The sequence below is a fragment of the Galleria mellonella genome, unplaced genomic scaffold, assembly GCF_026898425.1.
Source record: "Galleria mellonella isolate WM207_F2 unplaced genomic scaffold, CSIRO_AGI_GalMel_v1 utg184, whole genome shotgun sequence".
NCBI classification, from domain to species: domain Eukaryota; kingdom Metazoa; phylum Arthropoda; class Insecta; order Lepidoptera; family Pyralidae; genus Galleria; species Galleria mellonella.
Window position 1 is genome coordinate 11,231,873 of NW_026442025.1, and position 26,258 is coordinate 11,258,130.

The window sequence follows — 26,258 nt, forward strand, 5'->3', positions numbered from 1 at the left end:
CTAACGCATGGTGGAGGCTGCATATTTTATACTTGTGTTTTTAAAGGTTTTTTTTTTATAGTTTTTTAGTGCACTTAGATGATTTAATTACAAGTTAAAAAAAATTAAAAATTAAACATTTTATGAAAAAAAAAATAAATAAATAAATAAATAAATATATATATATATATATATATATATATATATATATATATATATATATATATATATATATATATATATATATATATATATATATATATATATAAAACATGTAAATATAATAACGCAAATAGCTAATCACTAATTTATTGTTCCTCTTCAACATAAAGTAATATTTTCCTTAGTTGAATCAAATTTGAAAGATTTCTTTAAGATTGTTTTAATTTTTGTCCACTACTGAACATAGCTTGCTTCTTAAGGGAGTTTTGACAGTAGTTGCCACGTTTGGCAGGCGGGTTGGCAACCGCTGTTTGGCTTTTGATGAAGTTCTACGACCATTGTTTTCTGAATGTAATATTTTCTTGTAATTGTTTGTATTTATAATATGTTGACTATTGTAATTTTATGGAGGAAACAATAAAGAGTATCTATATATTCGCGATTGAGCCTTATTAAATTAAGTATAAGACCATTCTAGCTTCTCTAGCCGTGTAGGTCCCAGCATAGAATAGGCCACCCCTTCCTTTCCCGTGGATGTCGCAAGAGGCGATTAAGGGAACTTATGTTCGAGGGATGGGCAGCAGCGTCCTTCTTAAAACATCTCTAAAGCCTAACTGCGGTTGCGTTTAAGAGTATCTATCTATCTGTCTATATGTATATAAATACAAGTTATACCAACCTATAGAACTATTCAATAATAGCGTATACTACAATTTGATATAGCATACATACATACCTAGCTGTCACGCCTGTCTCCCATTAGGGTAGGCAGAAACAATGGAACGCCAAATGCTTCGATTTAAACAAACCTCTTTCGCTTCTTCCACATTCCTCAATCTTTTCATACATTTATATATAATTTGGCCCTTCTTCAGCACGTCGCCTATTTGGTCAACATACGTCCGTCTAGGGCGGCCCCTACCGACATCTCCATTCATTCAATTTGATGTAGCGTTATTAAATTTACATGTTGTATATAAATTATTACATTAAAATAACATAGTTTTTTTTTTTAAGTTTCATAAAGGTAAGTTAGTGTTTTATTTGTTTTTGTTGCAAGTTTTGTGTGATTTTTGGTTTTATCATGCGGTTTTTATGTTTTTTTTTTTTGTAGTTGGTGATTGTGTAGTTTGGAATGTAGTTGGAATCTGAATGCCTGGGGTAATTTGTTTAGAGTAAGTACTTTTTTTTTATATTATTGCATTCACGTCAATGTTACCAACATTGACTAGGTTAGGTTTGGTATATGTTTAATTAAGTTTTTTTTTTAATTATAATTTAATTTTAATATAAAGGTTTTTATCTTAAAAGGTACGTTAACCCTAAACCCAATGATAGAATTGAATTAATTAATATATAAAACTTACTACAGCTGAAATTATTTTTTAACTCGAGTCAGTTTATTTGACCGCATGTTTTGGGAAGAAGGTTCTATTTTTTTCTCCGTGATTCATGTTCCTTGTTCATAACGTTCGAAGCATTCATAACTTTAGCTTACTGAAGTGTGCCTACGTTACGATTATATGTGAATTTTCAAAAACAATTGAACAATATATTAATATTTCTGATTGATTATTTAAAGAGTACTCTTCTAGTGAATTGATAACTGCACGTTCATATCCTATGATTAATGTTTATATCATAGAATATGTTGTATGTAAATCTACCATTGAAAACTTTACACCTACTTCATATTTTGCTTCGAAAATTTTCAAATACAATTTTGCTATGTAAATCCAAATTTTCAATGATATTAATATTTCAGTTCGATAACAGATAGTTTATAATTAATCAATCAGAAATATTGGAACTGTTAAATCGGTTTTGAAAATTGACAGATAATTCCAGTGTTTGGTAAGTTAAGTTATAAACGTTCGACGATAGATACAAGGTATTCACTTTAATTCATACTATCACTGGTTTCGGATTACTGAACCTTTATGGTTAATACTGTATTATGAAGTTTAAAATTATACTGCAAACACTGTGAGGTAGCAATATAAAGTCAAGACAACTTTCAAGCTCCATAGTCTCAAGCCCATAACGATCCAATAACTTTTCCATTGTCGAGTACAGCAGCCAAGTAGGCTTACTCTTGAATTTAATGTCGACATAGTCCAATATAGACTGATATAGTCCAATCTAATGTTGATTCTTTGAGTGGGAACGTTATTATTCTTTTTTTTTTCTCCATTAAAAGGAGAAATCCTGACAATTTGCTTTTATCAACCCTAAACATAAACGACTGAACCCTTATATATGTACTACTGTAACATACTACGTGGTCGAATAACCGAATTTGTTTATATATTTTATTTATTTAATACATTCATATACCTAATATAATTGTTACAATGTTCCTATGAAGGTGTCATGAACCCTGTTTGGATGTAGTAAAATTAAATTGTTTGGTAGCTAATATATATGCATCAGTGTCAATTTAGATGTTTGGGTAGATTTAATTAGTTTTACAAATAATTATTTATTCATTTACGTGTTCGCAGTTTGTTTTTAAATATTATTTACATTCACTATCGCTATTGGGAAACGGTAAGCTCGGATTTCACCAATTGTATCAAAATGTATGTAATTTTCAGGTACACAGAGGAAATTTGGAGGAGGTTGTAACAACGATCTTGGCGATGCCGCCGCTAAAGAAAATCGATGCCAAGAAACCTATCACTCCAGTTCAAGTTGAGGAACCAGTTAAACCGGTAGCTAAACCTCAATCAGAACCCAAAGACGAGGACCGCATAGATTTCGTCAACGTTAAAGACTTAATCAAAGACATGGAACGTCAAAAGAGTAAGGAGCCCAAAACCACAGATTACTCCAAAGAGACAAATGGTTTCCACAAAAAGATTATCGATAACGGCCATGACAACTTTATCGATAAGAAAGTTCTAGATGCTGAACCGGAAATTGTTGAAAATATCGAAAAGATAGACGAAGATAATGAAAAGACCATGGAGAATAATGAGAAGACCATTTATAGGGCTGAAAAGACGATAGAAAAGAACGACAGCTCTGATTCTGTGGAGAGTTCTCTGTCAAGGAGCAATAGTCTTATCAATGGGATGCCTGTACAAGTGCCAAAGCCGTTGCCAAGATCTTCGATTTCAGAGCCAGGCTCGGGAGAAGAGCATTCAGAAGCTCCTAAGCCCAAACCTAGAACAACTACAGTACCAATTTCTGGTTATAAGGTATTATTGGGATTTCTTTCATGTGTGAATTTATTGTTTTTTGATTTTGCATTGTTTAATTTTGTGAAAGTTTATTTTGATATGATTGTTGTAGATATTATTTAGAATACTTTTTTTTTAATATTTAGCTTGTAATTCTTTTTTTTTCATTGGTTTGTTATTTTTTTTAATAATATCTGTTTCGATGGAGGTTTAATTAATTTAATTTAATCCGAATGATTTGGTGTGAAGATAATTATATATGATTTTTTGTACATATTCTTTAGAATGCTTTTGTTAAAATATTCATTTATATTTTTATTCTTTGTTTGCAATTTTTGATTTTTTTTAACAATATTTGTTTCGATAGAGGTCTTTATTATGTTTTTAGGAGATTAGAAACTGAAATCGATCTGCTTGAAGAGATATTATGCCTTTGAGATGTTTGGTTTCTAATATTACATGCTTTTCTGGTCTGAGGTCCAAGTTTTAAAATTGAAATTTTTCAATGCATCTAATTAAATAAATCATCAACATTATTTCAGTCGTTAACTGTCAACTATTTAACATACTCCTCTCCCATAGAATGCTCATTGGGTGTGAGGTTTTTAGTAGCTGCCATGCTTGGCAGTCGGGTTTTTTTTTTTAATGGGTGGAATTGGTATGGTAACCCCGCCTGCGCTAACGGGATACGCTGGCGGAGCACCAGTGAAGGGTGATAGATGAGAATGAAAACAGGCCAGTTAGCCCATCATGATGAATTCATCAGGAATTAACCGTGATAGTTTCCAGGGAGAACCGCGAGGAGGTCGACCTGGTTGGGTATATTGCTAGCAATGGGATTCTGTCTCCATTACTAACAATTCCTTTCCCCCCTGGCAGTCGGGTTGATAACCGCAGTTATGCTTTTGATGTTGTTTTAAGAGATATGGATGCTGCCCATCCCTCAACCATTATGTTTCCTTAGTTGCTTCTTACTACACTCATGGAAAAGGAAGTGGTGGCCATTTTATGTCAGGATCACACAGCCAAACAGCCTATATAAAAGACGAAAACAAAATTGTTCCTAATTACATTGTGCAGCCTCGCCTGGGCCCGAAACCATTCTCCACGTCGTCCGGCAGCGAAGACTTCTCCTTTGACAAAGTGTTCTCAGTGCCGGCCGTTCCCGGCATGACTAAATCTGATTCTGGTGAGACTCTCGCAGTTACTTGTACATTTTATTAGCTGTGCCCGTGACTTTGTTCACGTGCTAAAAAAATTTAAGTCAATTTTGTAATATATAGCACTTAATCACATTTTTATTTTTTACGCCATCTAGTGTCTAATAGAGTAAACTTTATATTTGTTAATAGATGAGTTGGAAAAATTATAAATTTAACGCTTTTGGGGGTACTTTTTTTTACTTTCTATAGCCTTTATATATGAGTATTGACCTATATTTAGCTGAATATACTGTCAAGATTTCGTCAAAATCAGTTCAGCCGTTTTTATATTATATAAATGAAGATTTAAAAGTGCTTGTTGTTTACAAGCACTTTTATCTAGTCTATTTGAATAAATATGATTTGAATTTGAATGTATGAGACCCTAAAACGCAGCTTAATAAACTGATAAATTTAAAATTTTATTAACTTTGCGTACTTTTTTGTTCGGTTACAATAAAACATTTAAAATTGCATACCTATGTCGCACAGGTGTCTACAATTCACACAAAGGGAAATTTTGATCACCAACAATCAATAATGTCAGTGATGTTTGCAGCAACATCGCCAATCACAACAGCGGGTACGCCGATGACGTCTACGCCCACCGCGAAGGAGTCTTCAGAGGAGAAAGACAAGTCTCTCTCTCCGACTAGCGACGTGGAGGTCGCTACTAAAGGTCAGAACAATAATAATAACTTCCGACTTATCATACCAACCTCATCCTCATGATAGGATATACACAGGATGTGTTATGAGTAACCAGGCAGGGAACAGTTGGAGGCACAACCCCTAACATCCAGACCCGAGTTCACAGAGAATCCGGGATCGTCGTCATTCTTCCTTTGCTAAGGATGTCAATTAATGAATTTTAAAACCAACATTTTTGAAACAAAATATTTATTTATCAAGTCATTTGAATAAAAAAATTGAAAAGAAAATTTTTAAGCATTAATACTCGTATCAGATAATAATCAAATTGTACAATTATCATACAAAGGTGTTAATAAAAATATTACCACTATCATCCATGCTTAATAGATGGAGTCACAAAAAACATGAAAAACAAATGCTGGCAATACTGTGGTGGTTTACATAAACTATTAATTTGACGTCAAATTAATAGTTTATACAATGTTTCAGGGGCCAGACAAAATTCTACCGGATTTGGCTTGCCATTTGCCCAGGTCTGTTATAGAGCAACGAATATACCTACGAAATGAAATCCCTTTTTCTATAAAAAGGGACTTCATTTCGTAGGTATATTTCTTGCTCAATAGCAATACATATTCTATTCGTAGGATTTCAACGAGATGTTTCGTAAATACTCCACATTGCAAATATTTGGAATGTGGTATTTTTTTTTCTATATAATAAATTTTCCAGACCAATTCTTACACTTTGAAGAAAAATTAAAGTTTCAATCGTTATAGAGGTGAAATATTTATTTCTTTAACACTTTATTGCACCAATACTAATGTTACAGGATTTGTTCAAGAATTTATAGAACCTATATAAAATAAGAACGAACGCAGGAGTAAAATTATATATAAATTATAGAATAGATAGATAAATTGCAAAAATCATTTGGAAAATCGATTCAGTATTAGGGATAACATAGTCGCAAAAAAATTGTGTATCAAATTGTTGTAAAATTACTTGTAATATACTACAATTTTATATATTTAATTTATAATATCAATTGTTACAGAGGAATATATAAATGGCAAATCGGATACAAGCTTAGAAGAAGAAGTGAACTCATCGGACTCTGGGTACAGACCCAAGACACCGAGCACAGCCGAGAGGCGAAAACTATTCGAGACTACCGAGTGAGTAATAATATTAGCAAATTAAGCAAATCACAGACATGTTCCATTATTATCCTCCAGCGAACACTCAGGTTGTGGAATGATCTTCATGCTGAGGCTTTCCCCAGAGACTACAGCATAAGTTTCTTCAAAAAGGGGGTATTAAGCGCAACCCTTAAGAAATTAAGGGTTGAGTAAGGCAACACGCGCGTGACATCCCTAGTGTTACAGGTGTCCATAGGTCATAGTAACGGTAACTACGGTAACCCCGTTTCCCATCAGACGAGACGTATGCTTGTTTGTCATCATAGTAATATAAAAAAAAAATATTGGACGCCATTCTTGTAGTATTATGTAAAGCAGATAGTGCTCTATTTAGTGTACCTTTGATCGCTGAAGTAGCAGTTAACGTGGTCAGTAAGGTATGTTAATTTCTTCAGGGTTGTCAACGCGCAAGTGACAGCCCTAGTGTTATAGTTATCCATAGGCTACAGTGACCATTTACCATCATATAGACTATACTTATTTGCTACCTTCGTGGTATTAAAAAAACAATCCGCTGTGTGTGGCGCGTCATATAAGAAAACTTGTAAGGCAGCGTTGCCGATCTTCCGTCGACGGAGGATCGACGCGCGATTAATCCAGCAAATGTTGAGCGCGAGCATAGCTTGGAGTTATGCCGACGTACTATGGATCTTACGATCTTTGTGCAGAGTAGCAAATTGTCTGACAATATAGTTGACAGATGATCGGCGACCGAAGATAGGCTTTAAGTTGTTAAAATTGTTATATAACGTAATCAGACGCAAAAGTAAGGACTTTTGTACAGTCTCCTACTTTGTACAAAAGTCGTTTGTTTGGATACCTCTGTCTTATTCGTGTTTCAATCGTAAAGAAGTTGTTTGCATGGCTGTGTTTCGGTTTGAAGGATGGAATATGGCAGTAAATTTACAGACTACAGAGGTATAACATCTTAATCCTCAGGATGGGGGGTATCATGGGCGAAACAGTATACTCTGTTAAGTCCATGGTGCTGCTCATGTTTATAGCCGACGGTTACCACTTTCCATCAGGTGGGCCGTCAGCTACTTTGACATTTGAAGTTGCATAAAAAAAAACGTATTTGTGCAGCGGAAACCAGTCGATAGCAGAACGACGGCGCGCGTACGAAGCCCGTTCTGTGAGCGTCGCCGTCGAGTCCGATACGCCGCCGTCGCCCGCGCCGCTCAGGTTAGATTGATTTACTACTATTGCTGCTACCTACTAACCACTATTGTTATATCTTCTTTACGGTTTTACTGATTCACTGTTTCATTAAAAAAAAATCTACCCAGTATTTTTATTTCCTATACACACATCAGAGGGAGACTGTACGAAAGTCGTTTGCTTGGGCACCTCTGTCTTATTCGTGTTTCAACCGTGAAGCAGTTGTGTTTGCATGGCTGTGTTTCGGTTTGAAGAGTGCGATATGGCAATTAATTTATAGGATACAGAGGTATAACACCTGAGTGAGGACTCACCTAATGGAAAGTGGTAACCGTCACCTATAGACATGAGCATGTGTTGCCATTTCTGAGGACTCAGGTATTGTTTCTCTGTACTCTGTAAATTCACTGCTATATCCCACCCTTCAAACGGAAACACAATCATGCAAATACAACTGCTTCACAGTAGAAACACGAATGGGACAGAGGTGCCCAAGCTAACGACTTTTGTACAATGTCTCCCTCTGATTACTTCTGTCATATTTTTATATATTATTAGCGTGTACAATAAAGTATTCAATAAAAAAAAAAACTGTATTTTTGTACAGACGCAGAGACTCGCTAAAGTCCCGCAAAAGTCCAGAGCGTGAGGACAAACGCGCTTCGGTGCCTAATGTTACCACCAAGAGGACGTCAACTGTGTTTGGTGAGTTTAATCTATACTTATAATAAATCTGTAGAGAGGTCAATTCTGTACATGAAATATATTTCCAAAATAACTATCAGGGGGTGATTAGTGATTGATACTGATGCCAAAAATGCAATCGGTAAAATTTTTGTCTGTCTGTCTGTATGTTTGTTATAGAAACAAAAACTACTCAACGGATTTTAACGAAACCTGGTACAATTATTCTTCATATTCCTGGGCAGGTTATAGTATACTTTTCATCACGCTACGATCAATAGGAGCAGAGCAGTAAAGGGAAATGTTAAAAATGTCAAAAATGTTAAAAACGGGCCGCTAGTCAATAATAAACATACAGTGGGGGAAGATTCTGAGGCTTCAAACCTAAAATAGCTATGTGGTCCCGACTAAGAATAGGTCACCCCTATCCTGTGGGTGTCGTATCGTCAATAGAAACAAATGTACTAGTTAGCCTTATTGTTTTCAGGCAATTCTATTACCAATGTCTCATTGCTCAAGGTTTAAAATTAACAATGTTATTAAATTTAAATTAGTTCAAAATATATCCAGTTTAGTGGACTAAAGACGTGTGTTTTCTTTCACCCTAAATTGATATTCGAAAGTAAGTCTTAATAAACAAACCTTTAATCTCTATTCCAGTAGAGATGTAGTAATATTAATGAAAAATTGTGTTACAGGTAAAGTATCAAAATTCCGCCACTTGAAGGGCACGCCCGGCCACAAGTCGACGTGTGTTGAAAACATCAAGAACATTAGCAGGCAGATCTCTGGAGAGTGTAATGGGTTTTATGGTGAGTATTACCAATGTTCATTCATCAATGATTGTGATTAATACTGGTTTATATTTCAGATTGTTTGCCCATAGAACCGCCCAAAATATGCATGGAAAATAATATTAAATTGTAAATAGTTGGAAAGAATACCTATAGACAACTCGATCCAGTACAACAGTCAACCAATTTTTTATCTGTACTACTATTGGATATTTTTTTTATACAATTGAGAGGGCAAACGAGCATATGACCCACCTGATGGTAAGAAGTTACCATAGCCTATTAATGTCTACAATATCAGGGGTATTACGCGTTGCTGACTTTAAAGAAATCTCTTTACACCTTTTTTTTAAAGAAACCCATGATAGTCTTTTGGAAAATTTTTAATGAAAATTATAATTTTTTTATGCAACAAATGAAAACGAATGAGTAGTGAAAACCGATTGACAGTTCACCTAATGAAAAGTAGTACCCGTTGTCTAGTCCGTCTTAGCTGATGTAGACATGAAAGGTACTGTATTGCAGAGTGTACTATGGTGACCATGATATATGTTTCGCCATTTGTTTGTTTCCATTTACTAATTCCATTGACAGACTATAACAGTGGTCTCGCTGCCATCGTTTATGCGTGGTATGGTACAGTGTGTGACGTGTGACGTGTGACGTGTGATGTGTGAGTGTTGTCGGCGTGTGCGCAGCGAACGGTGTCCGGTGCGCGGTGCCGCTGAGCGGCGGCGGCGGCCGCATCGGCGTGGTGGAGCTGCCGGGCGGCGCCACGCCGGCGGCGCGCGCAGCCGCCGCGGCGCCGGGCGGCGTGGCGCCGGCCGCGCTGCTGCACGCCGCGCCGCTGCAGGACTGGGCCTGGGACCCGCACTGCGACCGCCGGCTGCTCGTCGCCTGCGACGACGGGCTTGTGCGCGAGTGGATCCTGCCCGACGGAGGTACCACCACTCCACTACCTATCTACACATAGACACGGTTACAGATAGGCACGTGCACATTTTGCTGTGCAAATTAAAAAAAAACATCATTGCTCTGCCAAAAAATAACTATCTAAAAATATAATATACATAGATAGATATATTTTTTTAATTTATTTGTATTTCTTACAACACACAAGTAATAACAGATATAGATAAGCATAACACAGATAGAACATCTCTCTCTCTCTCTCTTCACTTTAAAATGTATTCTCCAATTGCAGGCCTCCAAGAATCAACGAACGAACCAGCCCGTACGTTCGCCGCCCACCCCGACAAGATCTACCTGATCCGATTCCACCCGACCGCGTCCGATCTTCTGACCACCGCCGCCCACGATCTCACCGTGAAGATATGGGACCTCAGCGAGGAGGAGCCGAAAGTTGCAATCACTCTCACTGGTCATACAGATCAGATCTTCGCTATCGACTGGTCACAAAGTGGAGAGTACCTCGCTACTGTATGCAAGGATGGACTTGTCAGGGTAGGGTGATAAAGTACTTATTATTTATTTATTCATAAGAACCCCAACAGCATATTTCATTGTAACATATATCATCATCCATCAGAGTCAGGGGTGTTCTTCTCTAGAAATCTGTCCGATTCTAGAATAAGGGCATACGGGTATGCGACCCCGGCCTCCCGAGCCGCTGCAGTGTTCCAGTCCTTCCCGAAACTGCAGTGTTCCCCCCTTTTCTTTCCCACATAAGTCCCTTATTCTTCTCATTTACAAATTTCTTTTACACATTTCCAACATTCTCTTCCTTTTTTCCTCGATCCTTTCCTCCATACCGTAGGTGGCGGAAACCATTAACAAATGCATTACCAAAGAGGGTTAACGTCAGGTAGATATCCAGTCGTAAAACTAAAAACCAAACCTTTTTGTAATATAGATAAAACCATATTATGCCGACCCCAAATAATAATTGGGATAAGGGTAGGAAGGTGATGATATATCATCATCATCATCATTTCAGCCATTATGTTGGATATGAGATTCTCCCAAAGACTGCCATAAAGAACGGTCCTGAGCCACCTGCATCCATTGACTCCCTGCAATGCATTTTAGGTAGTCACTCCATCTAGTGGGCGGTTGTCCTGCACTGCGTACTTTTTCAGAATATATTAAATATAAATAAATAATAAACAGATTTATTTCTCTTCACAATTCATTACAGTGAAATACAATGCTTATATTAAACAAATTATAAATATAATTGTGAGAGACTGGTGTCTGAGATAGGTATAAGAATACCTGTATTACAGGTCACCAGGGCCTCACTCCGCAGGGTTACTTACTAAGCATTTGTAATACAATAAAAGTTTAATGTTTGTTATATATATATATATATATATATATATATATATATATATATATATATATATATATATATAAAATATATAACAAACATTAAATATAATTCAATATTAATGCATATCAGTCGTCCCGGCATAGAATAGGCCACCCCTTCCTTTCCCGTGGGTATCGTAAGAGCCGACTGAGGGAAAGCGAGGGATGGGCACTAGCATCCCTCTTAAAACATCTCCAAGCTTGACTGCAGTTGCCAATTCGCCTGCCAAGTATGACAACTACTGGTAAAACCTCTCAAGGAATAGGCTTATGTTGAGCAGTGGACAGTTAAAGGCTGATATGATGATAATTATGCCATGCTATACAAATTCAATCCTTCTCGAGTGTATGTTAATGTGAATTGACTCTTAAGCGTGTACGTAATAGGGTTTTAATTTGTCTAGATATTCGAGCCGCGAGCATCGCCAGAGGCGCTTCGCAGTGGCCGCGGGCCGCCCGGGGGAAGAGGAGCTCGCGTGGTGTGGGCGCTCGGCGATACGCGGCTCGTCGTCACCGGCTTCGACAAGTATGCTACACTTCCACTAATACGACTTTCTTAATGGATGATAATGCAATGGGGGAGGGGGCAGGATTGTTAGTAAGGGGGTTTAATTTCCCCAAAACTAGCAATACCCTATCAGGTCGATCTCCATGCGGTTCCCCCTGGAAACTATTGTGATTAATTCTAGTGAAATTCGTCACGATTAGCTAAAGTACCTGCTTTCATAGTCACCTATCACCCCGCACTGGTGTCCCGCCATCGTATACCGATAGCGCAGGCGGAGTATTATTATTTAGGTATATTTCATATCCATTAAAAAAAAAAGAAAAAGATTATGCAATGTTATCCCCGCTTGCGCTAACGGTATACACTGGCGGAGCACCAGTAAGGGATGATAGGTGCAGATGAAAAATGCAGGTCAGTTAGCCCACCGTGATGAATACACTTGGAATTCAGCACGATGGTTTTCAGGTGGGAACACGGGGAGGTCGACCTAGTTGGGTATATTGCTAGCAATAGGGCCCTTAGTCTCCATCACTAACAATCACTTCCCCTTCATACGATTAGGAGTTGTATTTGTTTTTTCAAATTCTTCCTGTCCGACTGGGGGATGTAGAATTGTCAAAGTACCGGATTTTCGGTTTCGATAGTTGCTTGGGATCAGTTAATATTGTAATTTTTTATTTACTTCTAATAAGTGTCTCACTTAGAGTTTTAGAAACGTTATAAATATGAAGAACATTTTCAAAAAAGAATGCTAAATAGTCAGTTTTAATTTCAGAAACTTTTTATAAAGAAAAAAAATGCGTTTTTGACCTCCAAATGCACATACAAAACAAAAAACCGAAAAGACAGTAATATAAATTTGTAGCAATTATTTGCCAACGTGGCCAGCATTCAGCATTATGCCATGGCAATTTATTTCCTACCATATTCTGTGCATGGACATCTACAGTGTACTTTACAGTGTTAAAACAATTTTTAATTAGGTACTTAATTATATTTTTTCATATTCATGTAAGTTAGCAGAAATGCATTAAAACAACAAATTTATAAAAATACGTAAAATTTAGCTCTGTCTCGTAGAAACGGGAAACGAGAAAAACCGGTTCTCTGCCTTACATTGGACTTAGAATGTGTGTATTTGGTTGCAGAGTATCGGAGCGTCAGATCCTGCTGTACTGTGCCAGCGACCTGTCGGCGCCGCTGTGCACGGTGGGGCTGGACGTGTCGCCCGCCATATTGCAGACCTACATCGACCACGATTCAGGCACGCTCTTCCTCACAGGACGGGTACACACATTTTAATTAATTATTGTCTTTGATTGTTTGGTGAACTGCGAGTTAATATTATATCAAATATTAACTTGTCTATATACATGCTCAACAGGAATTTTATGAACTTACTACATGCACCTATCTAGACATCGTTAAAAAAGTGACATAAGTTATAAAAAATATTAATATTTGAAAATTGCCAACAAGGTTTATCATTTAAAAAGAAAATTAGAGACCCGACTTTTACCAAATTCCTAAAAGAAAATATGTATGATAAACCATATTTTTTTGTTAAATGATAAACCTGTATTTTTATAGTCCTTCTAGCCGGATTGGACTAAAAATAAATATTACAATGGGCACTTTTAGTAAGATTTATATATTTTAAGAAAGAAAGAATAATATCAAAGATTTTGTAATTTAAGAGGTAGCTAAAGAATGTATTTTGTGCAGTAAAGGCTATGTATATGTCTCGAGTGATAGAGAGTCTACCCTATCTTATTGACGATACAGTAGAGAGAGTGGTTGGAGTATAACGTGAAGTGGTTGGTTGTGCAGGGCGACTCGACGATCTACTGCTACGAGGTGGCGTGCGAGGCGCCGTACGTGGCGCCACTGTCGCACCACCGCGCCGCCTCGCTGCACCAGGGCATCGCCTTCCTGCAGAAGAACATGGTCGCCGTCGATAAGGTAACACCGCCGTTGCTTCTCAATCTTCCCACGCCAACACTCGTGGCGGCCATTTTCCAGAATTTACAATCATTTTATTCGTTTTAGGTTGAATTTGCACGAGCGTTGCGACTTACAAACGGAAATATCGAGCCGCTGTCGTTCACAGTGCCCAGGATAAAGGTAATGCTCGTTGTAAATTTACCTTTTTTCGTTATAAAACTGTATGTTTTAGTACCATCTTTGAACAATTAAAATTTTATAATTTATTAATTTTTATGTGAAAACCAATTGTTAAGTAAATGAAAAATTATAAATGGTTTAGCATAAATATAACATACTTATGCATGTTATTTAAGTAATTAATGTACTATTTATTCCAAAGAAATTTTTTTTTATACAACTTAGAATGGCAAACAAGCTGACGGCCCACCTGATGGAAAATGGTAACCGTCGCCTATAGAAATGAGCAGTACCATGGACATAATAGAGTATACCGTTTCGTCCATGATACCACCCATACGTTGTTATTCCTGAGGACTCAGGTGTTATTCCTCTGTACCCTGTAAATTCACGCCATATCCCACTCATCAAACCGAAACACAGCCATGCAAATACAACTGCTTCACGGTAGAAACACGAATGGAACAGAGGTACCCAAGCAATCGACTTTTGTACAAAGTCTCCCTCTATTGACATGGTGGTAATGACAAAATGAAAAATCTTTTAGAGCCTTAATATTTCAAATAATCATAATGAAATCTGGCATACTTGTAATTTCAAATTGAAAAGAATACGGGCTACTTTTTATTCCTGTCACACGGATATAGTCTCGGACACAGTTACTGTTAAATTAGGTACCATCCACCTTGGGCGGTAGGTGCGAAGCAGCAAAGTAAAATAAGGCCCCCTCTATCTCGGACGGAGAGTGCAAAGCGGCAGTGTAAAATAAGGCTCCATTCACCTCGGTCGGAAAATCCGAAGTGGCAAACCCCATCCACTTCGAGTGATGGATGCAAGTGTACGACTAACGATTCATGTCCGCAGAGCGAGCTGTTCCAAGACGACCTGTTCCCGCCGACGGCGGTGACGTGGGAGCCGTGGCAGTCGGCTAAGGACTGGCTCGCGGGACGAACTGCGCCGCCGCGTACTGTCAGTCTGCAACCGCCTGGCATGGAGCCGCGTGAGTATTTATTTCCTAATACATATGGCACGGGGGGGGGGGAAGGGATTGTTAGTAATGGGGTTAAATAACCCCATTACTAGCAATATACCCTGTCAGGTCGACCTCCACGTGGTTCCCCCTGGAAACCATCGTGGCTAATTCTAGTCGAATTCGTCAAGATGGGCTAACTGACCTGCTTTCATCCTCATTAGTCATCTAGCACTGGTGCCCCGCCAGCGTATACTGGCAGCGCAGGCGGGGTTACTATTTCATTATCACCCATTTAAAAAAAATACATGGCAATGGCCGTGTGGTCCTGGCATAGAATAGGCTACCCCTTCCTTTCCTGTAGGTGTCGTAAGAGGCGACTAAAGGAACATAATGGTAGAGAGATGAGCAGCTGCGTCTCACTGCTGAACATAAGCTTCTCGGGGGGAAAGGGAGTGTTAGTAATGGAGACCGAAAATCCCATTGCTAGCAATATACCCATCCAGGTCGACCTCCTCGCGGTTCTCTCTGGAAACTATCATGGTTAATTCCTGATGAATTCATCATGATGGGCTAACTGGCCTGTTTTCATTCTCATCTATCACCCTTCACTGGTACTCCGCCGGCGTATCCCGTTAGCGCAGGTGGGGTTAAAAAAAACAAGCTTCCCCATAAAGAGAATTTTGCCAGTAATTGTCACGCTTGGTAAGTGGATTGGTAACCGCAGTTTGGCTTATGGTGATGCTTTAAGATGGACGCTGCTGTCTATCCCTCGACCAATAAGTTCCCTTAGTAGCCTTTTATGTCACCCACGGGAACTTATTATATACTATTGTACAAAAAAAAATGTAATAAGAGAATTTAATAAAAATATGGTAATACTGAAATGAATGTCCCGCTACAGGCTAAAGTTTATGGTATATTTATATCGACAGTATCCGCTCATACGACACCCGCCACGCCGCGGCCTGAGAAGCCTCAGCAGAAACCCAAACCAGACTTGATCAAGTCGCACGTACCCCTGGACCCCAAGGAGAAGCAGGATAGTGTAAGTTTAAGACAAATCATACCAAATTCCAGCCATATTTTAATTTACTATTATTTTTTTAAAATATTTTAACTCTATTCTAAATTGATTTGAAAGATTCTTTTTTATCTGAAAGGATATATTTTCAGATTTGTTTCATAGAAATTTTATTATTTTTTATAATTTTTTATAATTTTTAAATTGGTTAAGTAGTTTCTACTAGTCGCTCTACTAGTCTATTGTCAAGTCACTTTTTTGTTTTTGCCTAGCTTGTTAGTTGATACACTTGGCTATAAACTTAAAAAAAAAAAACAAGTATATAAAATCGCTAGTCAAAACTGCTATAGAAGGTTATTTTATTACAATCACGAGCGAAGTTTATATATATATATATATATATATACACACACAAAAAACTTTTTTTTTTCAAACTTTCGTATTGAGATTAATTTTCGTTAAATTTCATTCATTCATTATATTGCAGATAATGAAGTCGATGAGCGCCAGAGTGCAGATGGATCTCAAGTTGGAACAGGACAGTATGGAGGGGGTGGAAGAGGCCGAGTGGGACCATTAGGGCTCCGAAGTGCAATTGTAGCTTAGTATCGAGGCTCCCCTACATGGCCGGTCGGTATACACCAGTATTGTAATATTATGTTACATTTAAAAGGATTATGGTACATTACTGCCCATTTTATTCGTAATAATAATTGTAAGCAAAGTAAAATGAACTTTATTTTTTACAGTTAAACAACACAATCAGTCTATCGCCTGTGCTAGACCCAGAGAAAACAGGCACATAAGACGAGATAAAAAAGTATTATAAACATCACAAAGGTAACGTTTATAGGCAACTAAACTGATGTAAAAAGGCAATATTTCAGTGGTATATTTCTCAAGGAGCAAGTATTAATTTTCAATTACTGTCCAGCCCCACAAAGAAATATATTTAATCACCAATCAATGTGCAATGCATATTTTGCATTTAATCATTGACAACTGAATGGTGAGATTTTTATAAGGGGATAGGATACAAAAAGCCAGAGGCACGTCTGAACACAATATAAAATTATCCAAAACTATTTAGAGATTCTCCACATTTGTCCTATAGTCATGTCGTGTCCTGTAAGAATCAGTTGATACAATTATTTTAAAAATTAATTAAAGTGAGTATTTTTGGTGTTTGTTTTTGTGCCTAATGGTAAATTCGTGATGGGGCCTTGAACACCATAACCGTTATTTCATAATAGAACCCAACAGGTTGTAATAATGGAACAGCAATATTTTCTAGAACTTTTTCCCTGAGTAACCTACGCTATGAGAAATAGTTCACTTTTAAATATTCTAGCTATAACGATATTAGTATTTTAGTGTAGGTGAATACATCTTTACTCGCACATAATTGTATAATAAGGTTTTATAAATTTATACGAAGTGTATAAAAAAAAATTTGTCCCTGTCGCCACGCGGATACAAAGTATCAAGAAGGAGCGCACCCAACATATTTTTACACATTTTTATAATATTGGCATTGGATATAAGTCTAATGGACTTCGTACATGGTCAAACGGCTTGAATTAATCACGTATCCATTGCTGCTTGCAGACAAAGAAATATTTTATATCTGTTGTGTAAGCAGTAATGTATGCGCCAAGGGGTGACAAAGAAACTCAATATCACATTTATATTCGTAAAAATAATAAAAATAAAACTAAATAGACGTTAAATTACCAATGCGCCGCTAGATGGCGTTGTATAAAAGTTAAACATGTTATCATTATGTTTCTCTCTAAATATTAATTTCGTAGCAATCTTTCTTTTAGGACAATTAGACCCTAAAAAGGTCGTGAGTTCGAATTTTGGTGTATTTTTGGTGACTAATCTGCGGTGAGCAGAAGTCTGTATTAAATTTAATTTTAAAACTTAGTTGAACAATTCTACAGTATTTTGCCCACTCGAAAATTTTTCGGTACTCACTTCAGAAAACGAGCGAAGCTTAGCAAAAATGTCTGAGAATACATACATTATTAAGAGGGCAGGCTCCCCCTAGAAATTAATCTTTAATACGCCAATAAGGATACGTGATTGATTGAAGCAGTTTCATCAACTATAGAACCCTTAACGCTATTATCAAAATAGCGGTGGGTTTTTTGTGTGTGTTTTTAAGTAACCACCTTGGATTCCTGTCGTTTGACACGAGAATAAATGCTATTGCGATCTCAGGATATGACCAAACTATACCTGTGACAACCATGCTCATTGTAATGCTCATTTTTTTTGTAAAAATATGCATTTTTATTGTGACGCGACTCGTGTTGATATTTGTCTGCATTGAAGTTTAATATTCGAGGTATGTACGTATATATAGATATCCTACTATACTTCATCATCATCATCATATCATGATGAAGATGATGACAGATTTCTTACTATTATTTTGCATAGAAGCAGCCGGTCGTAAAACTATAAGCCAAATCTTTTTGTAATATGGATAAAAACATATTACGCCGACCACAAACAATAATTGGGATAAGGGTAGGAAGGTGATGATTTTGCATAGTATAATTGTTAGATTCGCTGTAAATCTCGTACCACTATGTAGACATACTCATATTCCTTGGGTACCTCTGTTCCATTCGTGTTTCAACCGTGAAGCAGCTGTGTTTGCATGGCTGTGTTTCGGTTTGAAGGGTGGGATATGGCGTGAATTTACTGGGTACAGAGGAACAACACCTGAGTCCTCAGGAATGGCAACGCATGGGGGGGTATCATGGGCGAAACAGTATACTCTGTTATGTCCATGGTACTGCTCGTGTCTATAGGCGACGGTTACCACTTTCCATCAGGTGGGCCGTCAGCTTGTTGGCCATTCTAAGTTGTATAAAAAAAAAATCCTTTATAAAACTTATTAAAAAATGAATATTGAGTGAATTTTTATATTTATATCATTTGTGGTGTTAACATAAACCAATGAACGTTTACAATATTATTAAAATTTGAAATGTGTATAAATACAATATTATTGTATTGATACACATTTCAAATATTAAAAAAAAAAAAAAAACTGTTCCTTTAGTCCTTTTTTTTATTACTATGTTATTAAATGGATATATTGTTATTTTATATTCTTTATATTGATATTTGTAAAAGAGGATTAATAGAAAATACTAAATAATCATTGATTTGAGCTTCTTACATTCGAATGACGCTACGACTTAGGTTTTTATGTAGCAAATATAAAATCACTAAATAGTATAAAACAAAGTCGCTGTCGCTGTCTGTCTGTCCCTATGTATGCTTAAATCTTTAAAACTATTCAACGGATTTTGACGCGTTTTTTTTTTAATAGATAGAGTGATTCAAGAGGAAGGTTTATATGTTTAATACATGCATAATATTGTAGAGAAACATTGATAATTTTAGAGGTTTCTAATGTGATGTCGTAAATAAACACATTTATTAGCATTTCACCCGTGCGATGCCGGGGCGGGTGTCTAGTATACTAATATATAAGTAAAATTACAGTGTAATTTAATATTATTTTTTTTAATACATTTATCAACACAACTCGACGTCCAATAAAATTGCAGTGTTTCCAACATTTGCCATATAAATGCATTTATTTATAATACTTACTATTTATAATGTAACTATACACGTATGATTTATTTATATACTATAAGCAAATATAGGGTAACTCATTAGGGAATTGACGCTGTAATACCTATATTATTTCATTAGTAATTATACACAAGTGTTTTGGAATCGTTGATTATTATTGTTTATAATTATTAACTGTAATTTTTTTTAAAACGTGTGTAAAGGGAAATTTTATGCTGTGACATAAAGCGCTATATGCCCTCTGAGGAAGATTTCTAAATGAAGTCGATATATATATATATATATATATGTATATATATATATATATATATATATGTGTGTATATATATATATATATATGTATATGTATATATATGTGTGTATATATATATATATATATATATATGTTTATTTTGTCTCTATTCTATTTTGTATGTTACTTTGCCAATACTATTCTTTTTTATATCTAAGATAGAGTGCCTGGATACTAGTGATAAAAAAAGGCTGACAGATTATCTGATAGAATGTGGTAATCATCGCTTGTAATATAATTTAAACTGTGTCAATGTCATGACACACTTACATATTAGGGCTGAGTAATATATAGCAATATATAGTTACAATATCTATATACTGGTTCAATGACGAATATGTCAAAAATTTGTTATCCAAAAAGTAATATTGGATAACAGACTTTTAACACATTCAAAAATAGATATTCAACCAATATGGGCGATATCGAAATGGGTGTCATCACCCTTTTAGATACTCGCCTTTTTTCCGCCGTTAATATCCAGAGAAATCCAATATATATATATATATTGGATCGGTATTCATATTACCCATGCCTTTTGCACATTGTATTTTGTATTTCTTGTATGTTCACTAACAAACTGTTAAAATATTTCACAACGACTCCAAAACAACTTGTAAATGTTATATTAAATTTTATTAAAAGAAGCGCAAGTTTAGTGTCGCTAGTTGATGCCATAAAAAACATCACGTTTTGCTCAAAGCGCCAAAGACTATGATTTTTATTCCTTGTCGACGTTTAAATTCTTTATTTATACATTATACTCTGTATTTATATACATTCCCAGGCTTTGTCCGCGCTGAATATGATCAGAAAATGCAATAATTACGTCGTAAAAATGTGACTACCATTGTGATTGATTCAGACAATATTTTTCTATTGAAGGATAAGAAATATACAAATAAGTTTAATTGTTTTTTGTTCATTTTTTAATAATTTATTGTTGCGGAATAATATAACTTGTATTGATTAGAGGTGGGTAACATATAGCAATATCTATATATTTTAGTTACAATATCTATGTACTGGGCCCATAACATGGATTTTGCCTTTTATTTACCATATCACGACTGTAACAAATTTTTCTTAAATATCTGCTATGTACAGACATCCTTTAGTTATGATTTGATTATATTAATGAGATTTTTTTATTAATAATATTAATCTTTGATGATTTTAACATAATAAATAATAGTTGTAAAATATTGTCTACTTCAATCACTAAAACATTTTGTATTTGAGACAAAAATACTAAGATGTGATCCAAGTTATTTGTACTGAATAGTGTTGTCATAACAGCGAGGACATAGCTTTAGATATGTGATTGTTTACGCTTTAAGACGCCATTTAAAGCTAGCTAATTGCCCCGGTTTTACACGGATACCAAATAGGATTGTATGAATTCCTATCAAAATGAATTGCGTTGTTTTAGAAGGGGAGAAACAGTTTTTATGGTATGTAGAGTATTATTTAGTACAGTAGATGGTGATTTAACCCTTTGAGTGTCGACGAGCGCAATCGCACTCGTGCGCATTGCAACTAAAAGTGCCACGAGCGTCACAGCGCTCGTGAAATCAGTCGCTGTTCAGCTTGCTGTAAAAAAAAATATAAATATATTAAAATTGGATAATTTTTGGAGGAGATACAGTTTTTTTTTAGAGACAAAGGTCAATGACATCAACACGACAAAGATTTCTTTGGCATTTTTAAGTAGATATGAGTAAAAATCGATGGCACAAAAAGGGTTAAAATGAATTGTTAGCTATGTGTGGCGTCTTAAGACAGTATATGGTCAGGCATTTGTGTATTATTTTCATTTAGAATAGCTAGTCTATGTTTTATTTTATTTAACTGAAATACATGCAATTATTGAATGAAATCTACCCTGTTCTTTTGCCTGTTTGGCTTAGTATTAAAGGGAATCTCGTTTAATTATGAATTATTATTATTAGGGGACAGTTGACTCAGAAAATTGTTCTAATTTGATTATCGTGAAAGAAGAATGGAATGTAATTGGTAATTCACAATTTGTGAGGTCTGTATGATCTCCATCGATTATTGCCGTCTCGCTCAGACTGTACGCGTGCGAGCAGATTAAACACTGGGGAGTTTCATACATATGCTTTCTTATTACTTAAATATTACGAATAGATGTAATTTTATTCACTAGTCAAAAAAAAAAAAAAGTTATTCTTTAAAAAATAAAAATATTTTCAAATGTATTAATTTATGTTTACGATGTTTATCTTATTTTAATCGGCCAACACTGCTAGCGTTGTCCTTTTCTTATGTATAATTTATTGAAGTGTGCGACAAAGACAACGGTATATAATGTTGTGTTGCTAGCGGTGTGTGGCTTTTGTCATTTATCTTATAGGTTTATTCCAATTTCTATTATGTCGAATAGAGTACCGTTGCATTTATTGTATTCATATCGAGATACAGCTCAAAGCTATCAGTGATCACGCCCTCTAGACAAGTGGCAAGCGAATTTATCGATGGAATAGAGTCCGTAAGGTAGAATGAGATAGCAACGTCGTATGTCTCATTCTAACTCATGGAGTCGCTAACGATGTCGATTCTATGGATAAATTAGCTTGCCACTTGTCTACAGGGCCTGAAGTGTAATACGCATCTTTGGTAAAATTTGATGTCGAATCACAATACAATATAGTTTTATTGTATAGCACAATAGCGAATTGATGGATTTTATCGTAATAAAACGTTTACCTTATTCCAATAATGAAGTACCGCGTTCGTGATTCACTGTTCATCCCAAAGGTTGACTGGTAGAGAATGCTACTAGCATTAAGTACGCCTTTTGTACCATATTTTCTTTTGACCAATAAAATTAAATAAAAACCAGAGGGAGACTTTGTACAAAAGTCGATTGCTTGGGTACCTCTGTCCCATTCGTGTTTCAACCGTGAAGCAGTTGTGTTGGCATGACTGTGTTTCGGTTTGAAGGGTGGGATATGGCGTGAATTTACTGGGTACAGAGGAGTAACACCTGAGTCCTCAGGAGTGGCAACGCATGGGGGGTATCATGGGCGAAACAGTATACTCTGTTATGTCCATAGTACTGCTCATGTCTATAGGCAACGGTTACCACTTTCCATCAGGTGGGCCATCAGCTTGTTTGCCATTCTAAGTGGCATAAAAAAAAAAAAAAAAAAAAAAATTATTTAAAAAAAAAATTATACAGTTCCCGCGCAAATGATTAGACAACCATAGACAATGAATTTTGTGAAAACACTTTTCTTTATTTAAACTATATGCATTAATATAAAGTGATACTATAGAGCCGGATTAATGCTATTAAAATTCTCAAACCAATATTTTGAGAAGTGCAAAGGTTCTCAAAGTATGTACACTCCTCGCAAAAATTAAGGGAACATAAAAATTTTTGAAATTTTTGGGTGATTTTCAACAGGCTGTATTTCAGTGAAAAATAATCGTACAGGAAATTTAAAAAAAGGGTTTTGAAGCTTGAAATCTCTAGTTTTCAGATTTTTTGGTGAAAACATTTTTTGACCTCCGGTTTCCATGCAATTCTTAAACAAAGCTGAAAATATTTTTTTTCTAAATTTTCTAGGTTTCGTTTTTCACTCTATGGGCATGGAAAAATTTTTTCGAGCTACTCCATTGTATAGGTCTCTTAGCGTGTTTATTCAGCTTCAAAAATCGCTTTGGATGGCTCAATTACGACCATTTGTCTCCGAGATATCGAACTTTGAATGCAAAAGCATCCTTTTCCATTCAACTGCTAATATCTCTGGAACTACTGGTCGCACAGCAAGCGGGCGCCGAGTTTCTTTATCTGCATAAAATTTCCAATTAAGCACAGTCAAGAGTTAGTGAAGAAAAAAATTTTTTTCCACCTCTAACATTGAATTGAAAAAAGTGGAAATAAGTGACATTTTCTCCTTTTTTGGTTACTTGGCTGTATCTTCGCTAATATGGGCGGGAAAGCTAAGGTTTAAGGAAAATTTTACAGTCTATTGTTCCTTAAAGAACCCCCTAAATGCCTGGAGCGATCGGTTCAACGGTTTTTCCCGGACCAATTGATTGAAATTTTGGAAAAAATAAGGGAACAAGGTTTTTGTCCCTTAAACTCACCCTAATCCATTCAAAAATCAATAATTTCATTTGTTTTTCACTTTTTACTCAATTTTTTGTTTTTTAAAAATTCATTATCAAAAAAAAAAATCGAAAAAAATCAAGAAAATTTTATGCAGATAAAGAAACTCGGCGCCCGCTTGCTGTGCGACCAGTAGTTCCAGAGATATTAGCAGTTGAATGGAAAAGGATGCTTTTGCATTCAAAGTTCGATATCTCGGAGACAAATGGTCGTAATTAAGCCATCCAAAGCGATTTTTGAAGCTGAATAAACACGCTAAGAGACCTATACAATGGAGTAGCTCGAAAAAATTTTTCCATGCCCATAGAGTGAAAAACGAAACCTAGAAAATTTAGAAAAATAATATTTTCAGCTTTGTTTAAGAATTGCATGGAAACCGGAGCTCAAAAAATTTTTTCACCAAAAAATCTGAAAACTAGAGATTTCAAGCTTCAAACCCCTTTTTTTTAAATTTCCTGTACGATTATTTTTCACTGAAATACAGCCTGTTGAAAATCACCCAAAAATTTCAAAAATTTTTATGTTCCCTTAATTTTTGCGAGGAGTGTATTTGTTACTTCATAGTCGCGTAAATTCATGCTCAAGTTGTTTACCGGTGTCTTTGTCAACACACGAGTTTTATTTTTGATTGAATTTTATAGCAACCAGTATTATAAAATCAATACGACTAAATCCATCAAATGTGTAAAATAAAATACATTGTAAACGTACTAAAATGCTTTTGTGAAGACCCTATAGAAGCGTGATTGTTTGAAGTTTCAATTTTTATTACGCGTTTCGTAAGCAAATTTGTTTTGTAATGTCATTACAATAAAGTCCACTTTTATCACTAAAGCTAGTGTTATCCATTGAAATTAATTTCAATTGGATATTCTCTATGCTTTCAACTATTGTTTTTATATGTAATTGTTTTTTTTTTTTATTTTTTAACCAAAGAACACTTGGTTTTCTGGTATCATAGGGATCTTCACATGACAATTGGCCAATGTATTCTCCGCTGGCTCTCTAATTAAAATCATTTCCATACATACCAAAGTTGTGAAATGACAATAAACTCATTGAAACGAAATTAAAACTTCCAGATTATTCTTTCACATCCACTTTTGTAAATTGTAATTAATTGTAATTGTTCGTGTATGTATTTATCTTTTATTAAGATTCGCTACAAAGATTGGAGTTAGTGCCAATGTAATTCGTTTGTTATGTAATTTCACATAATACAACCTTTTACTAATGTAAATGTACAGTTAAAATAAAGTAGTTAAATCAGTATTCAGTAAATTTCGTTTAAATCAAATGAAACTTTTAGAAATGTGAATTCAGACAGTTTCAATAACGTCTATTTATATCTATATTGTAACTAAAACTGTCAAATGTACATCCATATGATGTTTTTTCGATGTGATTTCGAGTTTATCCCAATTTCAATTGCATCAAAAGTCGTTCTACTGTGTCGTTTCAATATGTTTCGTCATCAAATGAGAATTATTAGCAACTGAATTACGTCATCTAGACAAAGTGCAAGAATGTTTTTTTAATATATTAATTATTATCGATTTATGGGCGTTGAATATTTTTTTCTTTTCAAATGGTTCAGTAGTCTAGTATTGTTTGGGAACCACTGATTTAAGATTTGAAGTATTGGTTCCGATATATCAGGGGGTTTTATTATTAAAATTTACAATGGTATTTATAAATATATTTATATTAGTAAAAGTTTGATACCAGATCAGGTAACCTGGCCGTGTGAATGAGTGTAATTTATGTATTTTGTATGTAGTCAACCTACAGATATCCTAGCGTAAGGCTCAATATTTGGAGATATTTTTATTATTTTGCATTTTTTTATTAAACTCTTGCTAAACTTTGAATTGTTTTATTTATAATACCTTATTAGTTATAAACTAAGACTTTTATTTCTACTTGAATAAATGTAAGATATTGTCTATGGGCATATATTTATGCTTTTGAAATTATTAACAAGCTGACACTCCACGTGATGGGTAATAAGGACTTATATATCAATCAATTGACCGATCATAAACTGTTCACGTGACTCTCTGACGTTAACAGCACTATTGACAAGACAAAAAAAAAAAACAAAAAAAAAAACTTGATAAACAATATTATTTTTTATTGCTATGTGATCTTGGCATAGAAGAAGAAAAAAGAAACCTTTAATTCTTAAGGGAACTTGTATGAAGCAAAATTATATGAAGCA

At 35.4% G+C, this 26,258-nt stretch overlaps 1 protein-coding gene and 1 long non-coding RNA gene across 3 annotated transcripts in view; both read left to right on the forward strand.

Annotated features, from left to right (window-relative positions):
• LOC113510318 (coronin-7) overlaps positions 1-19,898 on the forward strand; it is a 30,618-nt gene extending 10,720 nt beyond the window's left edge. The window contains exons 8-24 of one of the 2 annotated variants that reach the window (XM_052893720.1): positions 2,739-3,344; positions 4,407-4,515; positions 5,088-5,207; positions 6,240-6,360; positions 7,471-7,569; positions 8,153-8,250; positions 8,928-9,041; positions 9,722-9,964; positions 10,228-10,487; positions 11,759-11,880; positions 13,011-13,149; positions 13,693-13,824; positions 13,912-13,986; positions 14,851-14,986; positions 15,892-16,004; positions 16,468-16,610; positions 16,730-19,898. In XM_052893720.1, the coding sequence (XP_052749680.1) occupies positions 2,739-3,344; positions 4,407-4,515; positions 5,088-5,207; positions 6,240-6,360; positions 7,471-7,569; positions 8,153-8,250; positions 8,928-9,041; positions 9,722-9,964; positions 10,228-10,487; positions 11,759-11,880; positions 13,011-13,149; positions 13,693-13,824; positions 13,912-13,986; positions 14,851-14,986; positions 15,892-16,004; positions 16,468-16,560 (2,580 nt within the window). In that variant the 3' untranslated portion in view covers positions 16,561-16,610; positions 16,730-19,898. The remainder of the gene's footprint in view (positions 1-2,738; positions 3,345-4,406; positions 4,516-5,087; positions 5,208-6,239; positions 6,361-7,470; positions 7,570-8,152; positions 8,251-8,927; positions 9,042-9,721; positions 9,965-10,227; positions 10,488-11,758; positions 11,881-13,010; positions 13,150-13,692; positions 13,825-13,911; positions 13,987-14,850; positions 14,987-15,891; positions 16,005-16,467; positions 16,611-16,729) is intronic. The other variant, XM_052893721.1, reaches the window with a different exon arrangement.
• Positions 19,899-19,945: 47 nt separating this feature from the next.
• Positions 19,946-25,902, forward strand: LOC128200393 (uncharacterized). Its single transcript, XR_008252716.1, has 2 exons — positions 19,946-23,260; positions 24,580-25,902. It is a non-coding gene; the product is annotated as an uncharacterized LOC128200393 (long non-coding RNA).
• The last annotated feature ends 356 nt before the right edge of the window (positions 25,903-26,258 follow it).